Source organism: Nelusetta ayraudi, unplaced genomic scaffold, assembly GCF_046127955.1.
Source record: "Nelusetta ayraudi isolate G7.1 ecotype Tasmania unplaced genomic scaffold, CSIRO-AGI_Nayr_v1 ptg000026l, whole genome shotgun sequence".
NCBI lineage: Eukaryota > Metazoa > Chordata > Actinopteri > Tetraodontiformes > Monacanthidae > Nelusetta > Nelusetta ayraudi.
The window spans coordinates 3,203,134-3,230,153 of NW_027466076.1; the positions used below are offsets into that span (position 1 = coordinate 3,203,134).

Genomic DNA, 27,020 nt, shown 5'->3' on the forward strand with positions numbered 1-27,020 from the left:
GCATATGGCCCCCGGGCCGTAGTTTGCCCATGCCTGGTCTGGCCCTAGCCTAGCCGTAACATTGGCGCAACCTAACCCTAGCCTAGCCATAGCTTAGCCCTAACCTAGCCATACAGCACTAGCTTAGCCGTAACGTCGACGTAGCTTAGCCACGAGCTAGCCCTAGCCTACCTGGCTCCAGCACCTTGCTTCTTCATCTCCTCCTCCTGCTGCTCCCCCAGGCGAGATGAGCTCAGCGCCATGTCATCTCAGTAGAGACACACACACACGCACACACACACACACGCACACACACACACACACACACACACACACACACACACACAACTACCCCTCTGTTGTCGTCGCTGTGCGTCAACGACGACAACTGTGACAACGTGGAGGTGAAACAACGTCAAATAAAAAAAGATCGCAGAGGATTTTTTGTCCCTCGGTGTCGGCGGGAGGAAGGTCGAGCGATGAGAACGTGAGCAGACTGTGTGTGTGTGTGTGTGAGATGAATGATGCGTCCTTTCGACGGGATGTTTTCTTCGCCAACAAGGTCTCAACATTTATCAGTGCAGCCAGGGAGAGAAAACAGCAGAGGGACAGTGAGGGAGGAGGAGGAGGAGGAGGAGGAGGAGGAGGAGGAGGAGGAGGAGGAGGAGGAGGAGGAAAGAGGAAGAGGAGGAGGAGGAGGAGGAAGAGGAGGAGGAGGATGAGGAGGGAGAGGAGGATGAGGAGGAGGAAAGGGGAGGAGGAGGAGGAGGTGAGAGGAGGAAGAGAATGAGGAGAAGGAGGAGGAAGAGGAGGAGGAGGAGGAGGAGAGGAGACAGCTTCCATCTCGGGTCTGATCGATCCTGAAGTGCTTGCGGGACGAAGAGCAGCTGGTTGGGAAGGGAAAAGCCATCAGGAGGGGGGGTGAGAGGAGGCTGCAAGAAGACACGCCCACTCCATCCCTCCAAAAAAAGACAATTCGCTGCCGCTGCTTCTGCTTCTGCTGCTTCTTCTGCTGCTGCTTCTGCTGCTTCTTCTGCTGCTGCTGCTGCTGCTGCTGCTGCTGCTGCAACACTATCCTCTGGCACGCAGGGCTTTTTCTTTATTTCCTGGAATCCATCCGACGGCTCCGACGCCACATGTGCTTCTCACTACAGAGCGGCCTCGAGGGAAGTGGGGGGTGGGGGGAGCAACACGCTCACAGACACAGGAAGACACGGACTCGGACGCTACATGAACATGAACATGAAGCTGCACTGCCGGTCAAAAGTTTGCACTCGCTCTATGAATTCAATGAAGTCTTTTCTTTCATTCTCACTGAAGGCATCGGAACTATGTATGAACACGCAGGGAACTACGTAGGAACACGCAGGGAACTACGTATGAACACACAGGGAACTACGTAGGAAACAATACAAATGTAAAATAACTCGTTTTATATTAAAACTCTTCACAAGCACATTTGGAGTTATTGGAGGTGTTTTTCTTTGTTGCATCTTGCTCATGTTTAATGTCTCCAGTGTCTCTCTGCAGTGTAGACAGTTGTAAATATTGCATAAGGTTTGTCTTTTCTGGTAGTGTAAATGTGAAGCTACATGTGATGCTACATGCTAGCAGCGGGGGAGCGTTTAGGGCAAATTAGCCAGTCGCGGAAAAACTGCGTTTCTCCTTCCTGATTGTAAAATAAGTAAGAGAGGTGGAGGTAGTTGAGGGACAATCATTTTGAAATGACTTGACAAAATTGGAGGGGAAAAGAGCAAAAGAGCCCCCCCCCCCCCCTCCCCCCCGCGTGTGAGAACGTCTACGGAAGACAAACGTTGGCTAGCAGTGTTAGCCTGTGGGACAGCGAGAAAGAAGCACCACACAGCAGCTAGCACCATTAGTTTAGCTTGCAGTGATGGACATCAGCTAAGGTGGTGGTGGTGGCTTTTACAAATTAATTAAAAAGATAAAGCTGAAAAGAACAAGCAATCCTGATTCATTGCCTACTCCACGCAAGCTATGCAGCCAGTACGCAGTTGTTGTGAATAGGTTGCGCAACGGTATTGCCTGCAGCTAGGCAGATTAGGCTAGCAGGCTAATTGGTGGGCGGGGCCACGACACAACCTGTTGGATGATTTTAATGACTGATTTGATTTTATTCCGTCTGTTTTTTAAACACAGCGAGTCGCTCCAGTTGAACAGCACCTGCGACACCACTAATGGACCGTCCGGCTGTCGAGTTTATCGCAGCAGTGTCTCCTGAGCCGAGGTGGGCGGGGCCCACATGTGTGCTAATGTAAATACTTTTGAAAAGCTTCTTGGAAACCTGCTGTTCACCCCCCCCCGCTGTGCTGTTTGCGTAAACACACCCTGAGAGTGTTGAGCCACAGCTGTTTGTGCGACGTGCGCGCACACACACACACACACACACACACAGAGTTGTGAAGGCTTTCCCAGGGTCGCTGTGTGGCGACTCACGTGCTGCCACTGCTCCCGGATCAGCGGTCGGTACCGCAGGAAGTACTTGAGTGGGAAGTTGTCGATGTCGGGCCACGTGGACGGGCTGTGCCAGGACACCTCCAGCCGCCGGGCGTTGAGGCGCATGGGCGTGGCCGTCACTCGCTCCGGAGGGTCGGGTTTCACTGCAACCAAACACAAAACGCACGTTAGAAAAAAAATTCCCCAAACCGCTACAAAGTGCCTCGAGTCTCCCGTTCCACCGTCCTAAATATCACCGGGGGGTTTGTGTCTGAATGTTGCTTCAGAGCTATGGTTCACTTTGTTGTGTGAGGGTCCTTCGAGCCACTGGGGGGGTGGGGGGGGGCGGCCAAATGTTAATTTTCAGTGGAAGTTGAGGGTTAGAACAGGTGCAGCAAGTGGATCAATCACGTCAACTGAGACGCTTTGGCATTAGGAGCAGCTGCTGCATTGGTATGAGCATCAGCATTAGCGGAAGCATTAGCAGCAGCAGCATTAGCAGTAGCAACGGCATTAGCAGCTGCGATATTAGCAGCAACATTAGCAGCAGCCGCATTTTAGCATTTGCAGTAGCAGAATTAGCTGCAACAGCATTAGCAGAAGCAGCAGTATTACCAGCATTAGCATTAGCAGTAGCAGCGGCATGAGCAGCAGCAGCAGCATTAACAGCAGCATTAGCAGCAGCAGCATTTTAGCATTTGCAGTAGCAGAATTAGCTGCAACAGCATTAGCAGAAGCAGCGGTATTACCAGTATTAGCAATAGCAGCAGCAGCAGCATTAGCGGCAGCAGCAGACGGGCTCTTTGTGTCTTTGTGGAGACAGGATTGTCGGCGAGTGCCGATGAATAAATCATGCGGCGCTGCCAGGGAGTCGTGTAACGAGGAGATGTTAATACAGCGGAGGTGGCTTGTCGCCGGGCCGGGATGTGCGCCGACTGATTATGTCTCCGAGCCGCCGACACTCCCTGTGGGCGGAGCCTCAAGCATTTAAAATCTGTAGGGACAAAAAAAAAAAAAAAAGACATCGGGACAGAAGGGTCGTCCCTCTCGGCTAAGAGCTAACGCTAGACAGCAGACAAGTAAGTTTAGACTTTCTATTTCTGCTTTTGTAGCGATAGCGCTAGTGCTAGCATGTTGCAACCCTCCAACCCCAACCCAGATTCTATCACAGTGGAAAAGGCACCCCTGGGCAGCTGAACAGCTTGAAGCGTAGCCCAGGCTAATGCTAACACTCGGCCAATGCGAGTCACTTTCTTTTTTTTTTTTATTGCTTATGAAACAATCCTGTGAAATAACTCCTCCCTGACCCCTGACCCAAGGTCGACTAAAGGGGCACCGCAGTACGCGCATTTACGTTAGCGTAGCGGGCTAGCGGGCGAACGTCGGGGGAGATCAACACTCCTGTCTGATCGTCTCCACGCAAGAGGTAGCTGTAACCCTTGCGCACACACACACACACAAGCACACACACACGCAAGGGCTTCTCCTCTAATTCCAGCCCAGCTGTGCTCGGGTGAACCAGGACAGTCGTCGAGCGTCTTTGGCTCCCACTCAGAATCCCGAGGTGCATCAGGGAGCATGAAATTGTTTTATTTATTTACGGCGCGACTCGTCGTCCCTGATAATGAATGTGACTTCCAACCCCGGGAGAATGGAACGAGACGGACTTTTAACAAAGCGGAGGAGGAGGAAGAGGAGGAGGAGGAGGAGGAGGAAGAGGGAAAAAAAAGAAGAGGAGGAGGAGGAGGAGGAGGAGGAGGAGGTGGTGGACAAGGAGGGGGAAGGAGGAGGAGGAGGTCGAGAAGGAGGTGGAGGACAAAAGAGACGGAGAAGGAAGATAAGAACAAAAGGAGTAGAAGGAACAAAAGGAGGAGGGGGAAGATGAGAAAGAGGAGGAGGAAGAAAAAGAGAAGGGGGAGGAGGAAAAGGAAGAGGAGGAGGGAGGACGGAGGAGGAGGGCGAAAAAAGAAGGGGAGGACGAAAAGGAGGAGAAGAGAGGGAGAGAAGGAGGAGGAGTGGGAGAGGAAGGTGGAGGAGGAGGAGTAGTGGAGGAAAGAGGAATAGGAAGAGTGGAAGGAGGAAGAAGGTGGAAGATGAGTGTAGTCATTTGGATAAATGTGACAACAGGCAGGAAGTAAGCGGTGGAAGCGTCTCTGTGGAGGAAAGTTGGGCGTCCGACGTGCAGCAAGAAGCAGCTTGAAGAATCTCAAAGCTCACAGAGCAAGGAAATAAATTCATCATCAGCGCTGCAGCGGCAGAGAGAAAGAAGACGCAAGCGAGAGGAGCTCGAAGGAAGGGAAGAAGAAGAAGAAGGAGAAGAAGGAGAAGGAGAAAGAAAGAAAGAAAGAAAGAAAGAAAGAAAGAAAGAAAGAAAGAAAGAGGGAGGTCGGGTGGAATTAAAAGTAGTAAAAAACGGAGGAGGAGGAAAAGAAGAAAAGAAAAAAGAACAGTGGGTTTTTTTCTCTTATCTCCAACAGTTGGAGGATATTTTCCTGAGCCGGGGCCGCTAATCCGGCTAGCATTAGCATTTTCATGAGTCCTGTGTCCGGGGCCTGGCAGAGCATGTCAGCGGCTCATTTGGTTCCTTATGCGTGTACACACACACACACACACACACACACACACACACACACACACACACACACACGATGTGCCACACAACACGGCAGCAGCGGCAGCAGCAGCAGCAGCAGCAGCAGCAGCTCTTCTCCTTTATCTGCCAAAGTGCTTCTCATTCCTCCTTCTAAATGAATTTCTTCTTCTCTTCCTCTTCGCTGCCTTCCAGTCCGAGTCGCTCGCAAAAAGATTTCAAAGCGCCTCTTCCTCCTCCTCCTCCTCCCACGCCGTCATTATGCTTTTTGAGTGGAACCAAAACACTCCACGGCTGCATGCATTCCCAGGAAAGGCCAGCGGGAAACTTGATTTCAGGGCCGTTCAGTTGGATTTTCTCCGTCAAAGGAGTTCAAATGCGGCCGGACGGTGACGCTCGGGTCCCTGCAGAACAGGAGAAGAAGCTTCTTCATTCTGACCCTCAGCGAGGGCCGAATGAAAGAGACGTTCAGAGGTTCCGTCGGGAACGTCGGAGCGACTTCCTGCTGCCGCTGCTGCTCGCTGAGTAAACAGCCGAAGTGGAAGTGCGTCCAGACAGAGGGGAGCCGGGTAGCGGATCACATCTGACCAGATCTTTGTCAAACAAACACGCCAGCGTCCACTGGAGACTCCAGCGACACCACTGCAGGGGGGTGGGGTTTAGGTGGGGATAGGATTGCCGTTGGGGTTCGGCAAGGATGGGGTTCGGCTTGGTGTTAGGGTTGGGATTAGGGTTGGGATTTTTGTGGAATCCACAACCTGCTAGGGCTGCACAATTAATCGAATTTTAATCACGCTCACGATATTGGCTGCCACGATTAAATTAAGATGATCGTTGGCGATATTAACATTTAAAAAGCCGGCTACTGTACATGTCAAATCAAGCACTTTCAGTCATCCAACCACCAGGGGGCAAACGCAAGGTTAAGACTTCATTAAGCTGCCGAAATAGCAAGCGAGGAAGTGGCAGGAAGTGTCTCAAATGATTCGAGAGAGAGAGAGAGTGAGACGCAATGTCGGGAGCAGACAGTCCCTCCCCCCCCCAAGTTAGCGTAGCGCGATAGCGATAGCGTGCTGCCCCCCCCTCCCCCGTCAACGAAAAAAATGCCGGGACGTTCCAACCAGCAGCACCCCAGATGAATAATCGTGATTAATAATCGTGATTAATAATGTTGACTAAAATAATCGTGCAGCCCTACGACCTGCAAACTCTCATTGAGGCGATAGACAAAAATACAAAACTATTCAAAAAACGTGTGAAAAACATTTGAGGTCTCCTAGCGGCCAGCCGGACCTGTCGGACGAGGACCTGTCGGACGAGGACCTGTCGGACTAGGACCTGTCGGACTAGGACCTGTCAGACGAGGACCTGTCGGACGAGGACCTGTCGGACTAGGACCTGTCGGAGGAGGACCTGTCAGACGAGGACCTGTTGGACTAGGACCTGTCGGACTAGGACCTGTCAGACGAGGACCTGTCGGACTAGGACCTGTCGGATGAGGACCTGTCAGACGAGGACCTGTCGGACTAGGACCTGTCGGATGAGGACCTGTCAGACGAGGACCTGTTGGACTAGGACCTGGCGGACGAGGACCTTGTCCAGTCCAGGAAGTATCGGGAGAAGCCAAGCGCAAATCTAACAAGTTTCCGTTCTGCCTCGTTTGTACCACGCAAAAGAAAACGACGGCTCAGTCTGAGGGTTCATCAACTGGCACACTCCATACCTTAGACCACTACTAGTGGCACCGTAGTCGTATTGTACCATAGCGCTACGATACGACGTTTTAAGGCGTACCCGCCCCTTTTGTGTAAGCCTTAAGGAATTCTCCGGCAGGAACCCGCCGGCAGAGGTTCAGCTCACCTATGGTGGACTCCTCGAAGAAGATGGTAGTGTGGGCCGTCCCCAAGGCGTTGATGGCCGTCACGTTGACCTTGTAGGGGAAAGTGGAGAAGACCTCGGGGAAGAGGACGCGGCAGCGGTTCTTGTGGTCGGGATCCTTGGTCACCTCCAGCGACTGCTGGTTGTGTCTGCAGAGAAGAGGAAAGGCGAGGAACAGAGTTTAGAAGACAGCGGGAGGCCTCAGGTCTCTTCAGCTGCTTAATGAAGCTGTGCAGCTTAAAGTGTTGACAGAAGTGAGTGACGGCAACCTGCGGCATCGGATCGGCCGAGAATCAAGATCATGACATCGTGACTGATGCGATGTTGTTTTAATGTCACAAGATAAAAGTGTGGGGTTTCAAACTGGTATCTCATCAAGTGGTCAAGCAGTCAGGTTCCACAAATGTAACTTGTAAAGCACTCAAGGATGACTCAGACCACAGGGGGTCTTTTTCAAGAAGCAAGCTGCACTGGTCTGTTCTCATGTTTTAGCAGTTTCCCGTCTTTTTGTGGGTCCTGGTCCAGGACAAGACTGGAAATATCTGACCTAAACCAGGACCTGGACACTCCAGGACCAGGGCCCGACCAGGAAATGGTTTGTCAGTGTTCATGGTTAAAACCGTAACACTGAGTCTAAGCTAGCACCATGTTAGCCCAGCTGTGATGCTCTGGCTTCAAGAAAAAACAATCTTGCACAATTTGGACTGACGTGTTGGTGGAAGGAGGGAGGCAGGGAGGTTGTGGGTTCAATTCCCCCCCGCCAGGGCCTTTCGGTGTGGTTTTTTCGCTGGTGTGGCCACGGCTTCTCTCAGGGAAACCCACAACCTAAACACCCGACTGGCAACTTTAACCTCATCCTGTCCTCGAATTCATAAATTAGTCGAACTTTTCTAATTTGTGAGTTTGTAACTGGCCCTGAAAACTGTCAATCGTAGAAAGTGGCGTCCTACTCCACTTCTCCGAGTCACGAGAGACTTCCGACCAGTGGGTGGGGGGGGGGTTTGGGGGGGCCGGGGGCCCAGCCTGCTGCCACGGTGGGCGGGTGGGCCTGCTTTTTGTGGGTCGGCAGGATGCTAACATGCATAATTTAGCGTTGTGACAAGTGCCACCGCATCTCGACGGGACGTTTCTGCATTTAAGATAAAAAAAAAAAAAGTAGTGCAGATGTAGGTGGAGCTACGACAGGAGGCGACACGCCTCCCGGGGGGGGGGGGGGGGGGGGCAGGAAACGGCGGCGGCGTCCTCCGTCCAAGAGGCAACGCCCCTCCGTCCCACTGCTCGTTAGCATTCAGCCAGAACAACGACGCTGCTGCTGCTGTTACAACTTTAATGAAGGCGGCGCCGACCTGCTGCGGCGAGAGCGGCGGGACTCTGTGATCTCCGGATATCAAACAGAGAGAGAGAGAGAGAGAGAGAGCGAGAGAAGGACAGAGAGAGGGAGAGGCTGGGTTTCCATCCACGCGCTGTTAACAGACAAAAAAAAAGAAAAAAGGAAGGAGGCCGGAGGAGGACAGCAGGTGGAGGAAACCAAGATCGCTACGTAATAAAACCACCTCCTAAAAAACAAAGATGTTTCTCAGCTGTTTTCTTTTTGTTTATTTTTTTTCAGCTGTTTCTTCCTAGGACGAGCGCCAGCTGGCTAGCTGGCTAGCTCCAGGGCTAGCGACCTGATGTTAATAAAGATTGTTTTTCTATCTTCCTTCAAGAGTCGCACCGTGAACTTGGACCCGCAGTCGCCTCGGTGTGCCGACGGTTCCTCTGACTTCTTGTTTACAGCCGCAGCGTCCGTCGACGATAAACAATTAGAAGGCGTGTCCATTTTTTTTCTAACGACCGTTTGGGTGGCGATGATACGTCTCGGAAAAAAACCTCAACGCGGAACACAACATCGAACACCAATCAAAGCACTTTTGAACGGTTCTCACTCTCTACTGAATACTTCGTTTAGGGCGATCGCTCACGTCCTCAAATCAAACCATCAAAGAAGACGGTGGACGAGCTATCCAGGTTTGTGCTTGCGAGCCGCTGTAGTCCATTGGCAAGCTCGGGAGACGGGAGGTACGGAGTCCCCGAAGGGGACTTAAGTAAACGAGCGCCGCAATCTGAAATGTGACCACTGGATGTCGCTGTTTCTGCTTCAAAATACCCAAAGTATTACACACTTAACCTTTAACGTTAACATTTCGTTTATTTACAAGCTTTCCTTGTCATATCTTGGCGAGAGGAGACGGTGGATTATCAAAATTAAACTAACTAACTAACTAATGTACAAACACAACCAACTAAATCCTCTCCAGAAGCAGGAGGCAGGGTTAGCCCTCTGTTTGCGGCCTCTGTCCCGCCGTCTGAAACTGAAGACAGGAGGACGGGTTCGCCTGTGTTGGCTTTGCGTTGTGGGGTGTTGTGTTGTGTTGTTGCTGCGGTTGTAGTTTTTTTTGGGTGGGGGACTTACTGCACTTCCACCTCAAAGGTGGTGGGGATGTAGGTGGGGTGGACCAGGTGCCAGCTGCAGTAGAAGCCCTTCGGGTAGGTGTTGGAGCGGCAGGTGACGGACGGCTCTCTGGGCGGAGCTGCAACCACAGAGACAAACAACGACTCAAGTATTTGTTTGGATAGGAAAAATGAAAACAGACACAAAGTGTACTTTTTGTCCTTTTCGGGATTTTTTATTTTTGTTTTGTTTTTTAAGTAAAAAGAAAGACTGGAACTTCAGCCAAAGCAAAGCAGCTGAGACCCATAATAAGCTCCTGCTATAAAACAAAATAAATCAGTGTCAGCTGCTCAAAAACCACTATAACTTGTTGATGATTTGTTTGTTTGTTTTCCCCAACTGGAACGTCATCAAAGACATCGCAAAAGGTCAGAAAACTGTTTTCTCGTAAAATGCCCACACATTTGGTCGGCTGCTCATTGTCCTCCTCCAATTAATGACTTTTTGTCCTGTTCGGGTCTTTTCAGCTCCTCTGATGGATGTGGAAACGGACCCAACGTGTACTCGTGAAATATTTACGGCCCTCCGGTGGAGAGGAATGATGGAGGTGGTGCCGGCCCGGCAGGAAAAAGCAACCAAACAACAACAATCACAACAACGACAACAAGGCAGCAGGAGAAGAAGAAGAAGAAAAAGGAGGAGATGTTGGAGCCGAAGGAGGAGAAAGAAAAAGGCCTTTACAGCGAGAGCAGCCTCCAAGATTAGAGTCTTTTCATCGGGGCTGCTCAGCCGTGGACACACACACACACACACACACACACACGCACACACACGCGCACACACACACACACACACACACACACACACACACACACACACACACACACACACACATATAAGCGCACGGTTCCAAGGTTAGCATCACAGGAGCACTCGCACACTTCAGATTTTTCTTTCCAAAACACATCCTGCTGCTCTTCCCTTCCCTCCCTCGCGCCCTCCCACTCCGCCGGCGAGTGGCAAAGCTCCAGGACGGAGGCGGAGCCACAGCATGCCGACGCCGGCTAATTAGCCGTTCGATAGCGTCGAGCTAGCGGGGACGACTGCTAATCACGGCGGCTTAATCGCACAAACACTAATTGGTCGCCGTATCAATCAATGAATGGGGCTCCTCCTCATCAGAGGGCTTCGGTCAGAGCCACACACACACACACACACACACACACACACACACACACACACACACACACACACACACACACACACACACACACACACACAGCAGGGATCAATCAAAGCAGCTCATTAAATCAGAGATAAACTAGAGATTTGGGTGGGGTTTTTTTCAAAGAAAAGGGCGTCACGTCCAGAGAAACAAACACAGGTGTGTGTGTGTGTGTGTGTGTGTGTGTGTGTGTGTGTGTTGGCCCGGTCACGATCTGCCATGATTATTGAGCAGACATGGTTGCCGCCGCCGCCGCCACCGCCTGTCAGTCATGGCGCCCGGTGAGACGAGGCTGAAAGGTCAGTTCATACCGCCAACCTCCACCAGGGGGAACCGGCGGGACGTGACGTGAAGCAATAAATGCTAAGCTACACAGCTCTGACACCTCAGAGGGTTCTGCTCATCCCAATTCCCACCAGTCTAAACATGAGAGAGGCGTTAGGGAGAGGAGGAGGAGGAGGAGACGGAGGAGGAGGGAGAGCAAGAGGAGGAAGAGGAGAAGGACGAGGAGGAGATGGAGGAGGGAGAGCAAGAGGAGAAAGAGGAGAAGGACGAGGAGAAGGAGGAGGAGACGGAGGAAGAGGGAGAGCAAGAGGAGGAAGAGGAGGAAGAGGAGAAGGACGAGGAGGAGATGGAGGAGGAGGGAGAGCAAGAGGAGGAAGAGGAGAAGGACGAGGAGGGAGAGCAAGAGGTGGAAGAGGAGGAGGAGGAGGAGATGGAGGAGGAGGGAGAGCAAGAGGTGGAAGAGGAGGAAGAGGAGGAGGACGAGGAGGAGGAGGGAGAGCAAGAGGAGGAAGAGGAGAAGGACGAGGAGGAGATGGAGGAGGAGGGAGAGCAAGAGGAGGAAGAGGAGGAAGAGGAGAAGGACGAGGAGGAGGAGAAGGACGAGGAGGAGGGAGAGCAAGGAGGAAGAGGAGAAGGACGAGGAGGAGGAGAAGATGGAGGAGGAGGGGAAAGAGGAGGTGGAGGAGAAGGAGGGAAATGGAGGAGGAGGGAGAGGGTGAAGAGAAGGATGAGGAGGAGCTTGGAGGAGGAAAAAAAGGGAGGGGGTGGCGGATGAGGAGAAGGAGGAGGAGGTGGTGTAGAAGGAAGAGGAGGCGGAGAAGGGCACAAACCCAATTAACTCCAAAGAATTAAAGGGCAGAGAAAAAAGAAAATCAAAATAATAATTTCAAAATAAGAGAGAGAGAGAGAGAGAGTTAGGAGGGACGGAGATGAGAGGAGACAGCGAGGGACGAGTTCCTGAGGAGCACTGACGACGACCAAACAACATCAAAGGGCGGGCGAGGGAGGGATGAAAACACCTGTAGGAGGAATAGGAGGAGAAGGAGGAGGAGAAAAGGGGGCGGGGCCCCAATATCAAAGAGGTAAATAAAAGGAGAAGCGTCGCTCTGATTAAAAAAAAAGCAGGACGGATGTTGCTGATGCGTTGCCTCTCGTGAATGATAATTAGAAGTGTGTGTGTGTGTGCGTGTGTGTGTATGCGTGTGTGTGTGTGTGGTCACTTTGAAATGCTAACAGGTAGAGCGGCTCATAAATCACAAAACAGCCCCTTGACGAGAGGGGAGGGTGTCGGGGGGCGGGGGGGAGGGGGTGTCGACCAGCAGCTCAATGAGCAACCAATCTCCTCGCTGGGCTGCTGTTTTTAGCAGTCCCCAGCTGAAAGCACCGCCTGCACGTTTGGCAGGATGGAGGGTGGAGTCAACACCGTGCTCCCAGGGGAGGGGAGGGGCCCTTTGTGACATCACAGAGGACCCCGAAAGGTGCGGGAAGTCCGTCGCTGTTGGCCTCACGCGCAAAAACTTTTCTTTTTTTTTAAATTAAAATGGCTAATTTGACTTTCTGCACAATTTGAGACTTGATTTCATTGAACTTCAAAAGAATTTCATTTTAACACTTTTTTTTTTTTTCAATTTTGTATTTGCAGCTATTCCCTCACGAAAAAATAATAATATTTCCCCCGAAAACTGTTGTTGTGTAACGACCGGGTCAAAAGCAGGGTCCAATTAGTCCATCAGCCAATCAGGGAGCAGCTTCGATCCCAGTCCCAGCCACTCAGAGTAACTGGGACTGATGAGAATCCAGTTTAGTTTATCCAGCTGCCTTGAACGTGTCACACAAATATTCCATGGTGCCGCACCAAAGGAGGATCTTTGTGTCTCTCTCTCTCTCTCTCTCTCTCACACACACACACACACACACACACACACACACACACACACACACACACACACACACACACACACGCACATGAGCGAGATGAGGGACAATGACATCCAGTGGCCCCGGTTGCTAGGCTGCAGACGTCGCAGTAATTGCTATTTGGTTGTGTTGGTCACCTCCCTGTTGCTTCGTGCGAGTGTGTCTGTGTGTGTGTGTGTGTGTCTTTGTGCGCTGCTGTTTGTCGTGGATTCTCTCGCTATGACAACAAGCCTGAATGCCTTTTTCATTCTTGGTTTGCGACTGTTGGACGATTTGGACGGGGATACAATTCACACCATCCTGTTTTTTATTTCAGGAGTTTTCTTCACGCTCGGATTCCACTTGGAGTGTTTGTTTCACTTTGAGGGGAAGAAAATCCATCCCTCCATCCATCCCTCCATCCAGCCACCCTTTCACAGCAAATGCTGATTTTTTTGTGGTGAAAATTTCGCCTTTTTCCTTCGTCCATCCTTCCTGCCTTCCACCCTACCCCTCGATTCCCTTCTTTCCCTCCCTATCATGATTCCTACTTTCCTTCCTCCCTCCCTCCCTAGATTCTTTCCTTCCTTCCTTCCTTTCTTCCTTCCTTCCTAGCTTCCTCCCTCTCTTGGCGACGATCTGTCGCGACGCTCGAAGCAGCGACGGGGACAAAATGAAAACCGAAATGTTTTTTTGATCGACTAAATCAAAAGTGCCTCAAGTGACGTCTTCTGGTTGGTGTCGACAAACTAGCCTGCCACCTGCGGGTTGAGGAGTGCAACTGCGCTCTGGACAGACGACTAGATGATGCTGTACCCCCGTAAAATGCAACTTGATACAGTCAGAAATACAGCAAAAACAATTTGTCTGTGTGTGTGTGTGTGTGTGTGTGTGTGTGTGTGTGTGTGTGTGTCTGCTGCAATATTTGCATCAGAACCCAGGAACCTTTTAAAAACCAAGCTTTACACAAACGCAAATGTTTGCCGACCTGAAACTAAACTAAACTAACTAAAGTTATTTACACAATTTTGTTCTTTCATTGCTGGGGTGTGAATCAAAATACACACACAGGAGTGGGCCAAGTGTGTGTGTGTGTGTGTGTGTGTGTGTGCTGTCGTGGTTCACTTTCACACACAGCAGCGGTTGCAAGCTGCAGCCCCAAAGTCCAAACAGCCGCATGAGAACCTGGATGTTTGTGTTTTTTTTGGGAGAGAGAGAGAGATTACCTCTCAGCAGGGGAGTGGGTAGGGGGGGGGCAGCCCTCCCCCCGCCTCCCCGTCCTCTCCCGCCAAGTGGCTGCTTCCACTCGTCTTCATCCCTGCGACTGTTTGAAGACGTCTCTCCTCACAGGGAACATCCGGAGCCCCCCCGGCGTGGAACCAGGAGAACCAGTAAGATTTACTGGTCCTGGTTGTGGGAGGCTGCCTCTCTTAGACCCCGGAGACCCCTCCTCGTGAGCAACGCAGCGTTCCGTTGTGAAAAGCACTCCGCCGAGCGAGCGAGCGGCTCACATTCCTTTCACCTGATTTCATTCCGTTCGGTCCCGTTTTTCCTTCTCGGAGCGTCGCTGACGGACGCAGAGTTGGGAAACAACCCGGTCATTTTGTTCATTAAAAATAATCTTTCCCTGGGCCAAGCCGGGGGGAATTTTCAGCAAACCGACATCCAACCCTGCCCCCCCAACTCCCCCTCGCCACATTCCTCCTCCGGCTTCCCCCGAAAGCATCTGGCTTCCAGGGAGCAAGAAATAAAATCATCGGGACGGAGATTTAGATGAATGGTTTGCTGACAGACGAGAGGACGGAGGGAGGGGGCGGGCCGAGGGTGGAGGGGGTGGGGGGTGGAAAAGAAAAAACAGGCAGGGATTTTTGACTTTTAACTGGACGGATCAGATGGACTTTGAGAGCCTGAGAAAGAAAAAAAAAAAAAAAGTCCCCCGGCTGAGACTTAATTGCCTCCGTCGGGGCGGCGGCGGAAGGTCAAACCCGGATTGAGCCGGGCGGCCCGTCGCACCGCCGCTAATGCAGGGCGACAGTCAAAACCCCGAGTATCAATAGTCTGTCGCTGCTTTCCCACTTTCACCCTGAGTGGTGGAGGGGGGAGACGGCGGTGGCGGCGCCGGCGGCGAGGGCGGACCAATTACACCCCTCGCCTCGCCCGGTCCAGCACCATTCATCGATTTTTTTTGGTGCCTCCTTCACGGGAGACGGAGACGACGTGGATCACACTGATGTGAGATAAGAGGGAAGAGGGTGGCGAGGGGGTGGGGCTAAGGACAGGGCCGCCGCAGCATGCTAAGCAGATCAAACCGAGACGCTGTTTTCGTGCATCAATCAATCAATCAATCAATCAATGCACCTCCTGAAGGAGGCGACGGGATTTTTGTATTGTGTGTTCATGTCCGCGAGTTGAAGAGATTTTCTTATGGTGTGCGATGTAATTGTACAAGAGGGACGACTGATTTGGCGTGTTTTCTGTGTTAAGCCTCAATGGAGCGACTGAATGGACGCAAAAACAGATTTCAGACCTGTCAATATGAAGACAAATAAAGTGTCGTCTATCAGTCAATTAATCAATCAATCAAACTATCACTCGAATGACGGCGGGGAGAAAATCCAGTCATTGCGACATCCTGTCAGTAGGGGGGGGGGGTTAGCAGGAGTGCGTTAACGCCGTCGGGAGTCGAGTTGAGCGAAGACGCTTTGCGATGTCTCGCTGAGATGGAAAAGCTCGGTGTTACCGAGGCGAGGAGCAAGAATTGCCTCTTAGCGGCGCCGACTATGTGATGGGAAGATGAGTGACAGGTCGGGACGGGCCAATCAGAGGTGTCAGCCAGTCACTCAGGGGGAGAGACAGGAACCACCGGAGCTACCTGGAGTTGTCACTGTCAGGTTCTGAGCAGGACGGGCCGACAGACGGACGGACAGAGGGAACGGACAGCGCAGAAACTCGGCGCCGTCTTAATGGCAAAGACGGCGCCGTGAAAGGTGTCACGTTAACCCGCGACGGAACCAAAAAGCCTGGAATTTCACGGTCCACACGGATACCGAGAGGAAGGAGGGCAAACAGCCAGACGAGGCAGACAAACCCTCGCGGCCTCTGATGGAAAAGAGTGCCGCCCAGAACTCCGTCGGATCCTGACGTCAAAGCGAGTTGGCGTTTACGGGCTCCGGGCTCAGATTGACTGTGAAGTCGCTCGGCAGCGAGTCTGGAAACGAGACTCCCAGGGGACAGCGTCTGGAAAACAATGGGAAACCGTGACGCCGCAACTTGCCCCCGCCACCATCCGATCCGGACCGGATCCCATCTGGTCCAAGTCCCTCGTCCTGGGAAAACACACCGACACCACCGCAGGGGTTCTGGAGTCGGAGGGGGGCAGGGCTGACGGGGGCGATGTCATGAGGCGGAGCCAAGCGATGGGCAGCGATCCCGCCCACTCGACCTCGCCTTTCCTCCGAGTCCGAGGCTCCACTCGGCAAACAAACACACAACCCGACTTCAGTCGGCTGCCGGCTGAGCGAGGAGGCGTTGCGCCGCAAAATTTACCGACATTAAACGTGGCTGTGGAAAAAAAAAAGAGATCCCGAGGAGGACGGCAATTATGTCAAGCCGGCCGGAACCCTGGTGGCGGGTTGAAGGCTGGAACCTCCGTCTGTTGGCCTCAGAAGGGCCTTGATGTTGTCAGACTGTCCGCAAGTGTGAGACCGTGAAGGCTGAGAACTCTGGCCTTCTCTGCCACCACTAACCCTCCACCCCCCCGACACACACACACACACACACGCCATTCAGTTTTTCTTTTTGGGTTTGAAATTTTGCGATGACTTTAAATAACGTCGACCGAGCGAAACCACATCACGTCCCAGCGGCTTTGATCTGCGGCTCTCGGACTCGGCCTCTAAAGCAGCGTATCATCAGCATAGAGTCCTGAATTTACAGACCATAATGCAACCTTGCGGCGTGGGGAGTGGGGGGGGCAGGCAGACAGTGTCAGGGGCTGGTGGGGGGGCGGGGGAAAGGGGGCGGAGTCAGAGATTAAAAGGAACAGAGTTAAAAAAGAAAGTGATTGGGGGGAGGAGGATAAATGACACTCATTGTTCCTTCATCTCGCTGTCACTTCTCAGTAATGCTAATCATTAGGCTAATCTGACAAGACGGTACACACACACACTCACACACGCACACACACACACACACACCCCTCCCTCCCCTGTTGCATTCCAGTGGCCTGTGTCAATGAGAGGGAACCGCCACATTACACGGCTGTTTGTTCCCTTTGTGTGCAGCCTGCAATGCTATTAGGGCCAGTGTGTGTGTGTGTGTGTGTGTGTGTGTGTGTGTGTGGGTGTGTGTGTGTGTGTGTGTGTGTGTGTGTGTGCATGTGTGTGTGGTACCATCACTTTGTTCCCGTCTAATTTCAACAAAATGAAAACTCACATTAAAAGCGTTGCAGCTGTGAAAGTGATCCGTCAGAGAGAACACCGATATTACAACTACAACAACTACAACTACCGATACTACTACTACTACTACGGATAATTATAATGATGATGATGATGATGATGATGATGATAACGGCTTGTTGCTCCAGTGTGACTGTCGGGGGGTCAGTTTGTGTTATTTTTGTGTGTTTGTGCGGCAGCCGCAGCGATGACAAGCGGCCCGGAATAAAAAGCGCCTCCTGCTGCTTCAGTGTTTTAATTGAAAGATGGTTCAGAGATTCACAACAGAATTTTTTCCTCCATGACAAAATGCTTTGGAAGCACATTCGGGAATTCTGTGTGTTTAAATGTTTTTTTCTGTTTTTAACGAAGCTTTCTTTAATGGGTCAATGACCACACGTGCCAGGTGGGGGCACTGTCGTTCAGTTTAAAGTGAACCCTCCCCCCCGAAACAACAACAACCCCCCCCCCAGGTGGGGGATGTGGAAGGTTGGATTTGATTTGTTGGCGGTTCAATATTATTTTATTATCTCAAGATTTGTTCCGATGGCTCTGGATTATTTCAGGCCCCAACGAAAAAGAAAACAGACGGTGGAAAGTTCCCGAGCGTTCCATGATGACTGAGACTCAAACACCAGTGGCAGTGGTGTGTGTGTGTGTGTGTGTGTGTGTGTGTGTGTGTGTGTGTGTGTGTCCTCTGGGAGGGGAGGGATCTCAGTTTGGACGAGGCAACAGTGGAATGTAATTGAGCTGAAAATTGAAAAGCGGAGCCGTGGCAAAGCCGAGCTGGTGTGTGTGTGTGTGTGTGTGTGTGTGTGTGTTGTGTGTGTTGTGTGTGTGTGTGTGTGTGTGTGTTGTGTGCACAGGTGCCTCTTGGCATGCATGTGTGGAATATATATCCATGTGAGTGTGGATAAATTTGTGTGTTTGTTGTGTGCTTTTAAAACCAGACTTGAGACGTCGATGTGATGCTGGTGCAGTCGGAGCCCCTCGGGACAACACACAACCACGCACACACACACACACACACACACACACACACACACACACACCTGAGGGAATACAGAGGGAAGGTAGGAGGAGGGCGGAGCCTCCTTCCCAGAAACCCTTGCTGGTCTTTGCTCTGCTCAAACGTCCAATTCTGACCTGGACGCAACTGAGCACGTGCAGAAGAGAGGAGGGGTGTGGGTGTGGTGTGGGCGTGGCCAACTGTGCCTACTGAAGACATCCACTCACTGTCACTGTTATCTTCTCCTTCTTCTCCTCTGTGTGTGTGTGTGTCTGTGTGTGTGTGAGTGAATGTGTCCGGCTTATCATCAGGCGGCCGAATAGAGCCTCTCTACAGACCACCCACACACACACACACACACACACACACACACACACACACACACACACACACACACACACACAGGCTCTGACAGCTTCATCCATCAGTGTGTCTGTCTGACGGACAGGCCTCCGTGGAGAGGTCACTCAGTGTGTGTGTGTGTGTGTGTGTGTGTGTGTGTGGTCAGACACTACACTGTCCTACAGGAGCCACGCTGTCCCCTCCCCCCTCCAGACCTCAATCATCATCATCATCATCATCATCATCATCATCATCATCATCATCATCATCACAACCAGCAGATCTGTTCGGCACACACACACACTCACACTCACGCGCACGCACGCGCACAGCACAAACCCACACACAAACACACACATACTGGTGCAGCAGGCAGACAGAGACAACTAACTGTCACTCAGCCGAGGGGGAAATTCTGCCCGGCAACAGGCCAACAGAGAGACGTGACCTCCGGTTTCTACATAAACTGACCCTGATTTCATTGTTTTTTTTGTTTGGTTTTCCCGCTCGAATGTACTTCAGCTCGTCTTCAACCCGCCGACCAACCGACCAATCAGAAGACGTTCCCGCTTCCTTTCCGTTTAAATGATTTGGATTTTCTCTCGGTCTGATGTATTGATTCGCAGCTCTGCAACTTGGTGACCTGCAGGCTGAAGGTGAATGGAAGGTTTTTTTTCCCTGGATTCTCGCATCAGTGGTTGAGAAAAAACACGAAGCAAAAAAAAACAAAAAACAAAAAAGACGCTTTTTTTTTTTTTCTCAATCTTGTCAGTCAATCACGTCCATCACATCACATGACCTCCTGCACCGTCCACCACCATTGGCACTTTCCTCTCCTCCAGTTTCCTTTCCTGCTGTCCTCCACTCTCACTCTCACTCTCTCTCTCTCTCTCTCTCTCTCTCTCTCTCTCTCTCTCTCTCTCTCTCTCTCTCTCTCTCTCTCTCTCCCTCTCTCTCTTCCTCTCTCTCACTATCCCCTCCTCCCTTTTCAGTCTGTCTCACATTCCGGGCGAGTTTGGCTCCTTTGTCCTCATGACATCACAGACAGAAGGCCATGACAGGCGGGACAGGAGGAATGCAGGCCGAGCGAGGGATCGAAAGCATAAAAGAAGGAGAGAGAGGGAGAGAGAGAGAGAAGGGGGAGAGAGAGAGAGAGAGAGAGAGAGAGAGAGAGAGAGAGAGAAAGACGGGCAGAGCAGATGATGGAGAGAGAGAGAGTGAAGGGAAAGCAGAAAATGTGAAAGAAAGTGAAAAAAAAACACAGAGGGAGGGAGAGAAAGGATTCCATTGATTCAGCCGAGCATGAATGGACTTCAGAGAGGACTGACCGACACACACACACACACACACACACACACACACACACACACACACACACACACACACACACACACACACACACACACACGGCGGCCTTCCTCTCATCCCTCCGTGTTTGTGCTCCTTTCATTAATCTCCTTTGCAGGAATTAGACAACAGTGTGTGCACATGCACGCACGTGCACACACACACACACACACACACACACACACACACACACGCGCACACACACACACACACACACACACACACACACACACACACACACCTGCCATCTCCAATATAAAGTTTTCGAAATAAACGTTTCCTCCATTCAATAAAACACATCTGTGATCCAGGTGTCGGATCATAAAAGGAAAGGTCCAGACAGTCTGGATACGGCGCCACCCAGAGGCCCGGAGGCCGATCTCTGGAGCAGCTTCTCCTCCAGAGAGGGAAACTGGCTGATTGGCTCGTGGAATCCAATGAAAAATGTCAGATTGAATTGATAAAAAAAAAGAAAAAGAGAGAAAGAAGAACAGCGCCTCCTGCTGGTGATCGTCAGAACGGATGTGCGACTTTCTGCAGCTGAAAGTCTGTCTGAGCGACGCAGCTGGAACAAGAACGACCTTTAAAAGCAGACAGAATAAAACTCGTGGAAGCTGCTTCTGATGATGGGGGCGAGAGAGTGAGAGAGAGAGAGAGAGAGAGAGAGAGAGAGAGAGAGAGAGAGAGGAAGAGAGAGAGAGAGAGAGAGAGGAAGAGAGAGAGGGGAAGAGAGAGAGAGAGAGGAAGAGAGAGGGAAAGAGTGAGAGAGAGAGGAAGAGAGTGAGTGAGTGAGAGAGAGAGTGAGAGAGAGAGAGAAAGAGAAGCGACGAGCGGCGACAAATTAATTCACCATCTGATCAATAAGCCATTATAACATTCAAAACAGCTGCTGCACACACACACACACACACACACACACACACACACACACACACACACACACACGCACGCGCACGCACGCACGCACGCACGCACGCACGCACGCACGCATGCACGCACGCAGTCAGTCTGGGGTCTGAGTGGTCAGAGTCGCCTGAACTTATGCGGAACCTCGATGCTGCGATGCGGTGGAACGATTCGAGGCCATTAAAGGAGGACGGAGCCAAACTGATTAGGGAGGATCCTGTGTGTGTGTGTGTGTGTGTGTGTGTGTGTGTGTGTGTGTGTGTGTGTCCGCGCTCTCGCTCGCCATCTGCGGATGAAATTAAGCAGCCCATGAAACCAACCAGAGCGGCTCGTGGTGGTGGTGGTGGTGGTGGTGGTGATCCAAACCAGAGCCGCTGAGCTTCTTCCCATCAGCCGGACTGACGGATGGATGGATGGAGGAGTGGGGTGGGTGTTGGGGAGGGGGAAGGGGAGGAGTGGACCCTCTGGCTACACGAGGCAAAACGACACAACGAGCAGCTAATCGCATCAGTTGACGCAGGAAACGAGGAGGATGAAGACGGGAGGAGGAGGAGGAGGAAAAGAAGGAGGAAGGGGAGGACAAGAGAAAGAGGAGGAGGAGGAGGAAAAGGAGAAGGAGGAGGAGGAGGAAAGAAGGGATAGGAGGAAGAGGAGGAGGAGGATGAATAGGTGAAGGAGGAGGAGGAAGAAAAGGAGAAAGAGGAGGAGGAGAAGGATTCTGCGTCGCAGGAAGGCGGGTCAGTGGGTGGGGTTTATTTCCTCGGACGGACGGACGGACGTCTCAGCGTCTCCACAATAACACTAAGTGGCTCTGAGTTACGGCGGCGCCGCGGCCGTTTTGTTTTCTTGTTTACGCCGTTGAAATATGAATCTTTGCTCGCGGGCTAATCAGGCTAAGTGCTCCGTCAGCGTGACTGATGGCTGCTGTTGCTGTTGCTGTTGCTGCCGCCGCCGCCGCTGCTGTTGCTACGGCTCATTGCGTCTCAGGCGTCCAAACTTTGACAAACATCCACGCTGATGTTTTTGATTTCTTTCTCTAGAAGGTTCCAGAACGGTGGTCACCAACACGGTGCCCGCGGGCACCTGGGAGCCCCCCAGGACCACGTGGGCGGCCCTCAGGTCCGTTCTAAAAATAGCACAACAACAACTTGGTCTAAAATGTAATTTTATTCTGTTGCTATTCTCTCAATTAATAAACTGAACATTTAAAAACTGAGCTTAATTTAAAACGGTGTCTTTAATTAGATGAGTACAATTAGTAATAATATATAATTAAAAAACAAACCTCTCTGGTTGCTCTCTGGTTCAAACGGGTTTGTGACTCCTGTTCTAGAAGCTTCCGCCGGGAGCAGCGGTGGTTTGAAAAACAAACAAAAGAAAAGCTGCGATGTGAATCAGCTCAGATTCAGTTCACTGTTCACATTCAGTCAGAGTGTGACCTGGCCAATCAGGATCCAGAGGAGAAAGAATGGCGGCCTGCCGTTAAAATGCTAACTAAATAGCTGCACACGACAAGCTAAAGCTAAAGTGTTTCTGTACCTTTAACCACAGCAGCAGCAGCAGCACAACAACAATTACAACAATATTTCTGGCTTTGCAACACTGCAAAAAAAAACATTGAACGTTGCATTGTAGTTTGGTTTTTTTTCCAGAAACCAACCAAACATACTTTGGTAGCGCCTCCCACTGGTTGGTTTCTGCATGTGCAGGAGGGCAGAGGGTGGGGGATTATGAGTCGGTAGAATAATGGCGCCGCAATAATTAATGGGATTAACAGATTAGAGAGAGATTAGCGCACGGCTGCAGGGAGGCAGAGAGCTGGACGGAAGATCTCAGCGGACGGCTGGAGGCAAAAGTAAAATTAAAAAAAAAAAAAAAAAAAAAAAATGGCAAGATTTTTGGATTATTTATTTTTTATTTTTACACAAATTAGCAAGAAATTGCTTGTTTGTTTCGTTTTGCATGGTTCGAAAAACAAGATTATCATCCCCTTTCAGGTCTGAAGGTCTCAGAAAACAGATAATGACAATCTAACAGGAATATCAACCACCGGAAAAGGAAGTAAAAACAACAACAACAACAAAAGCCTGGCAGCCATCGAGGAAAACCTCGACCACATCAGCACACCTTGGAGCTTCTTTGTCTCAGCAACACACACACACGTAGCTAATTTTTTAGCGGGCAGGTAAAGGTCCAATGTGTCATATTTGGTAAAAGCCCAATACACTGCCCATAAATACGTTTATAAAAGTGCATAATAAGAGTACAATATATACACGTCTCGGATTTAAGGTGAGCGGTCACGTCCTCAAATAAGCCAAAGAAGAAGGTGGATGAGGTACAGTATCTAGGTTTGCGTGCGCAGCTCACCGTAGTTCACTGGCAAGCTCGAAATGAGAGTGAAAGACATTGCAATCTAAAACGTAACCACTTGGCGTCAGTGTTTCGTCGCAAAATATTACCCACTTAACCTTTAACTCGCAGTGTTGTGACACTCTGCTTTCGGTGTCAGTCAGTGCGAACGACGGACACGCCCTGAGCTAACGTTAGCACCGCGTTCTCGGGGCAACGTCGACAACACAAACTCCTTTTTTTCTCTCCACAAACTTTCCGACTTTCTCACGCAAAAACGTCGACGGGTATTTTCTGCCTGGCCAAACCCGTCATTATCCACCTCGCCGTGTGTGTTCCCGCCGCCGCCACCTCCTCCTTCCTTCCTTCCCTCCTTCCTCCTCCTGGCCCTGTGAACTCTCCGTCCCCCCCCGGTGTTGGTTTGGACTTTTCACTCCGCACAAATCACGATTTTGGAGGTCAGAGAAGGCGTCGTCGACGGCGGCGGCGGTGGCAGCGGGAAAGAAAATGTAATTAGTGGCAGGGAGGGGGCGGAGCCTGTTCTAAAAATGCTCTTTAACACACATAATCATGGAGATTCATGTGTTATTATCATATCATGCTATATTACATTATGTTATATTTCAGAAAATATGTAACTAATTATACTATATTGTTTTTATGTCATACTGTTCTATTGCATTATTATTGTTATTATTATTATTATTGTTATTATTATTATTATTATCATATTTTGTTGTTTTAACACTCTTAAATGTACTTATACATATACATTTAAATATGTATCTTTTTTACTTTTTCACTTTATTAGGCCTCATATTAAACCACTTGCCACTTTTTAAAATCTTTTTTTTTTTTTAATAATTTCTTTATCGCTCACCACACAAACGTGTACTGCCGTGCAACTTGACATTTGACAAATCCAAAATTTTTAACGAGGACGAGATTTGATTCAGAGCTCAGCCACACACACCCACTCACACACGCACACACTTCGGCCTGATGAAATTGCCTTTCAAAGAAAACCGCAGCGTCGACAACAGGCTGAGGACCGGCCAGAGTTTGATGTGTGTTTCTGTGTGTGTGTGTGTGTGTGTGTGTGTGTGTGTGTGTGTGTGTGTGTGTGTGTGTGTGCGTACGCGTGCGTGTGTTTGTCCAGCACCAGGGTTCGGCCACCTGGAGTGCCAGAGAGTTTTCTGTCAAAATATTCCTGTGTAATAGAAGAAGAGTTTGCAGACAAAGAGGCGTGTGTGTGTGTGTGTGTGTGTGTGTGTGTGTGTGTGTGTGTGTGTGTGTGTGTGTGTGTGTGTGTGAAGGAGGCAGATGTTCTGGATTTTCAGATATTTGATGTTTGGCTTTAAAGACATTTTCCACTTTCACCGGCTGAACACACGACGATATGTCTTTGCCGCCTCCTTTGAAGCACTGACAGACGGACGGACGGACGGACAGCTGGGAGCGGTGGGAACGTCGACCACTTTTTATTTCGTGTTGTGTGACCTGTTGCCTGCAGATCCTGGTGGTGGTGCCAAACTTTTCATTGGGAACTGACAGTTGTTCCATTGATCCATTATTATTATTATTATTATTATTATTATTATTATTATTATTATTATCATTATTATTATTATTATCATTATTATTGACTATTGTTGACTGCCTACTACTAATGTTATTTTTCATTTGTTGTTGATTTAATTTGAATTTTACTTCTGAAAGTTGAACTGAATTTTTATTTTACCTTTGATGAATTTTTGGGGGTTTTTGTGCTTATTTTCTATAGCTTTCACGTCATGTGACCCAGCGGATATAGCGTATATATATATATATATATATATATATATATATATATATATATATATTTTTTTTTTTTTAAAGAAAATATTTGTTGGACTTTTTGGGCCCTTTCAACAAGTCGCCTTCACCCCAAATTCAAGTTGAAGGAGAAAGAAAACAAGTGGGAGGGGACGAGAAGTAAAGTGGTGTCTCTCTCTCTCTCTCATACACACACACACACACACACACACACACACACACACACACACACACAAGAAGGAGAGAGAACGAGGAAAAAAGTGGGAGTGCAGTAAAGCACAGACTCTCCTCATGGAGGCGGAGTCAGATCGTCTAGAATAGGAAGTGACATCATCATCCTCCTCCTCTTGGGCTGCTGTTCCACCAGCAGAGTGCAGAGGAGGTTAAAAAACAAACAAACAAAAGAACCAACCAGGGTGCCTGGATGACATGGTGCCTCAGACGTCACCATGTCTCAAATTAACAGACACACACACACACACACACACACACACACACACACACACACACACACACACACAGACCTGCAGACATCCAAGCTCCTAATGGCCGCCATTAATCACATGACGCTAAATCAGTTTGGAGGCCGAGTGGGAGGGGAGAGAGACAGAGAGGAGGGGATCGATGACACACAGACGCACACACACACACACACACACACACACACACACACACACACACACACACACACACACAGACGCACGCTGGCGAGCAAAACTAACGAATCAGACGAGATCAGATTCATGTTGCGACTCGGCGAGGTAGACACGACCTTGGGAGGTATCAGACGGAGCCCATTTGTGACATCACAGAGGGCTGATTCCCACCTGAACAGGAAGTTCAAAATTCTCTGTTGCCTCTTTGTGTTATCAGGGTTTTTTTTGTTTTGTTTTTTTCTTGGTGAAAGTGGCTGATGTGTCCAGAGGATCAAGGGGAAGATTTAATAATGAGATGCAGAAGAAGAAACCAAAGAAACGGGGAAGAAAGAAAGAAAAGAAGAAGAAGAAGAAGAAGGAAGAAAGAAAGAAACAGCGGCAACGAATTAAAGTCTGTGAAGCAGAAAAAACACTCAAATACCAAAATATATCAAAGTGTGAAACGAATTTTGGTCTCCTGCTGCTATGTGAGTGCGCGCGCGCGTGTGTGTGTGCGTGTGCGTGTGTGTGTGTGTGTGGGTGTTTTGGATGAAGTGTACGTGTCACTTTCTGTACACGCACACACACGCACACTTTGTCGCCATCAACCGTCAGTGACCTGCAAAAACACCAAACAGCTAAAATCAGCAGGAAAGCAGTAGTGTGTGTATGTGTGTGTGTGTGTGTGTGTGTGCATGTGTGTGCGTGTGTGTGTGTGGTTTGGATGCTGCTGAGGGAAAATTCCCAACTCAGATTAAACAGCGATCGCATTTCATGTGGCTTCCAGACGCTGCATTTATCATGACTGAAGCACACGCACGCACGCACGCACACACACAAACACACACACACACAAACACACAAACACACACACGCACGCACACACACACTCCAAATAAGAGCAGTGCGGCGCTTCCTGCCCTGATTTGATGACGTCGTCGTTGTCAGGGGCCTTGAAGTGGGCGGAGCTTGAAGTGGAAGCTTCAAGCTCCGCCCACTTGAAGCTTGAAGCCCCCCCTCCTCCACCTGCCCCCTGTTGTTCGTCACTTTGGCAAAAAAAAAACACATGAAAAGGATTTGCAGGTGGGTTTGACAGGTGGCAAATCGGCGGAGTGGACGGATGCAGTTTTTTTTCAGTTAGTGAAAAAAAAAGCTGCCTAAAATGAAAAAAAAAAAAAAAAAAAAAAAAACAACAGAAAAATGCAGTGCCGGACGCGGCTGGTTGGCTGTGATTAAAGCTCCGCCCACCAGCCGCCTCCATCGGTTTTCTGTCAGCGCGTGGCGATTTGTTGGGAAAAAAAAAGAAAAGCAACAAACATGATGTGTTGCTGCCGGCGAGAGGGAAAAAAACACGAGAAAAAAACTCTCACGAAGAAAAAAAAAAAATTCTCGGGAAGGATTTTCTAAAACGTGAGCGGTGGAAGAATCACTGGA

At 50.1% G+C, this 27,020-nt stretch overlaps 1 protein-coding gene across 4 annotated transcripts in view; it reads right to left on the reverse strand.

Annotated features, from left to right (window-relative positions):
* The window catches only part of cntfr (ciliary neurotrophic factor receptor), an 84,928-nt gene that overhangs the window by 8,840 nt on the left and 49,068 nt on the right, over nucleotides 1–27,020 (reverse strand). For all 4 annotated transcript variants that reach the window (XM_076029074.1, XM_076029073.1, XM_076029071.1 and 1 more), the window contains 3 exons: nucleotides 9,357–9,474; nucleotides 6,887–7,053; nucleotides 2,437–2,600 (listed from right to left, as the gene is read on the reverse strand). In XM_076029074.1, the coding sequence (XP_075885189.1) occupies nucleotides 2,437–2,600; nucleotides 6,887–7,053; nucleotides 9,357–9,474 (449 nt within the window). The remainder of the gene's footprint in view (nucleotides 1–2,436; nucleotides 2,601–6,886; nucleotides 7,054–9,356; nucleotides 9,475–27,020) is intronic.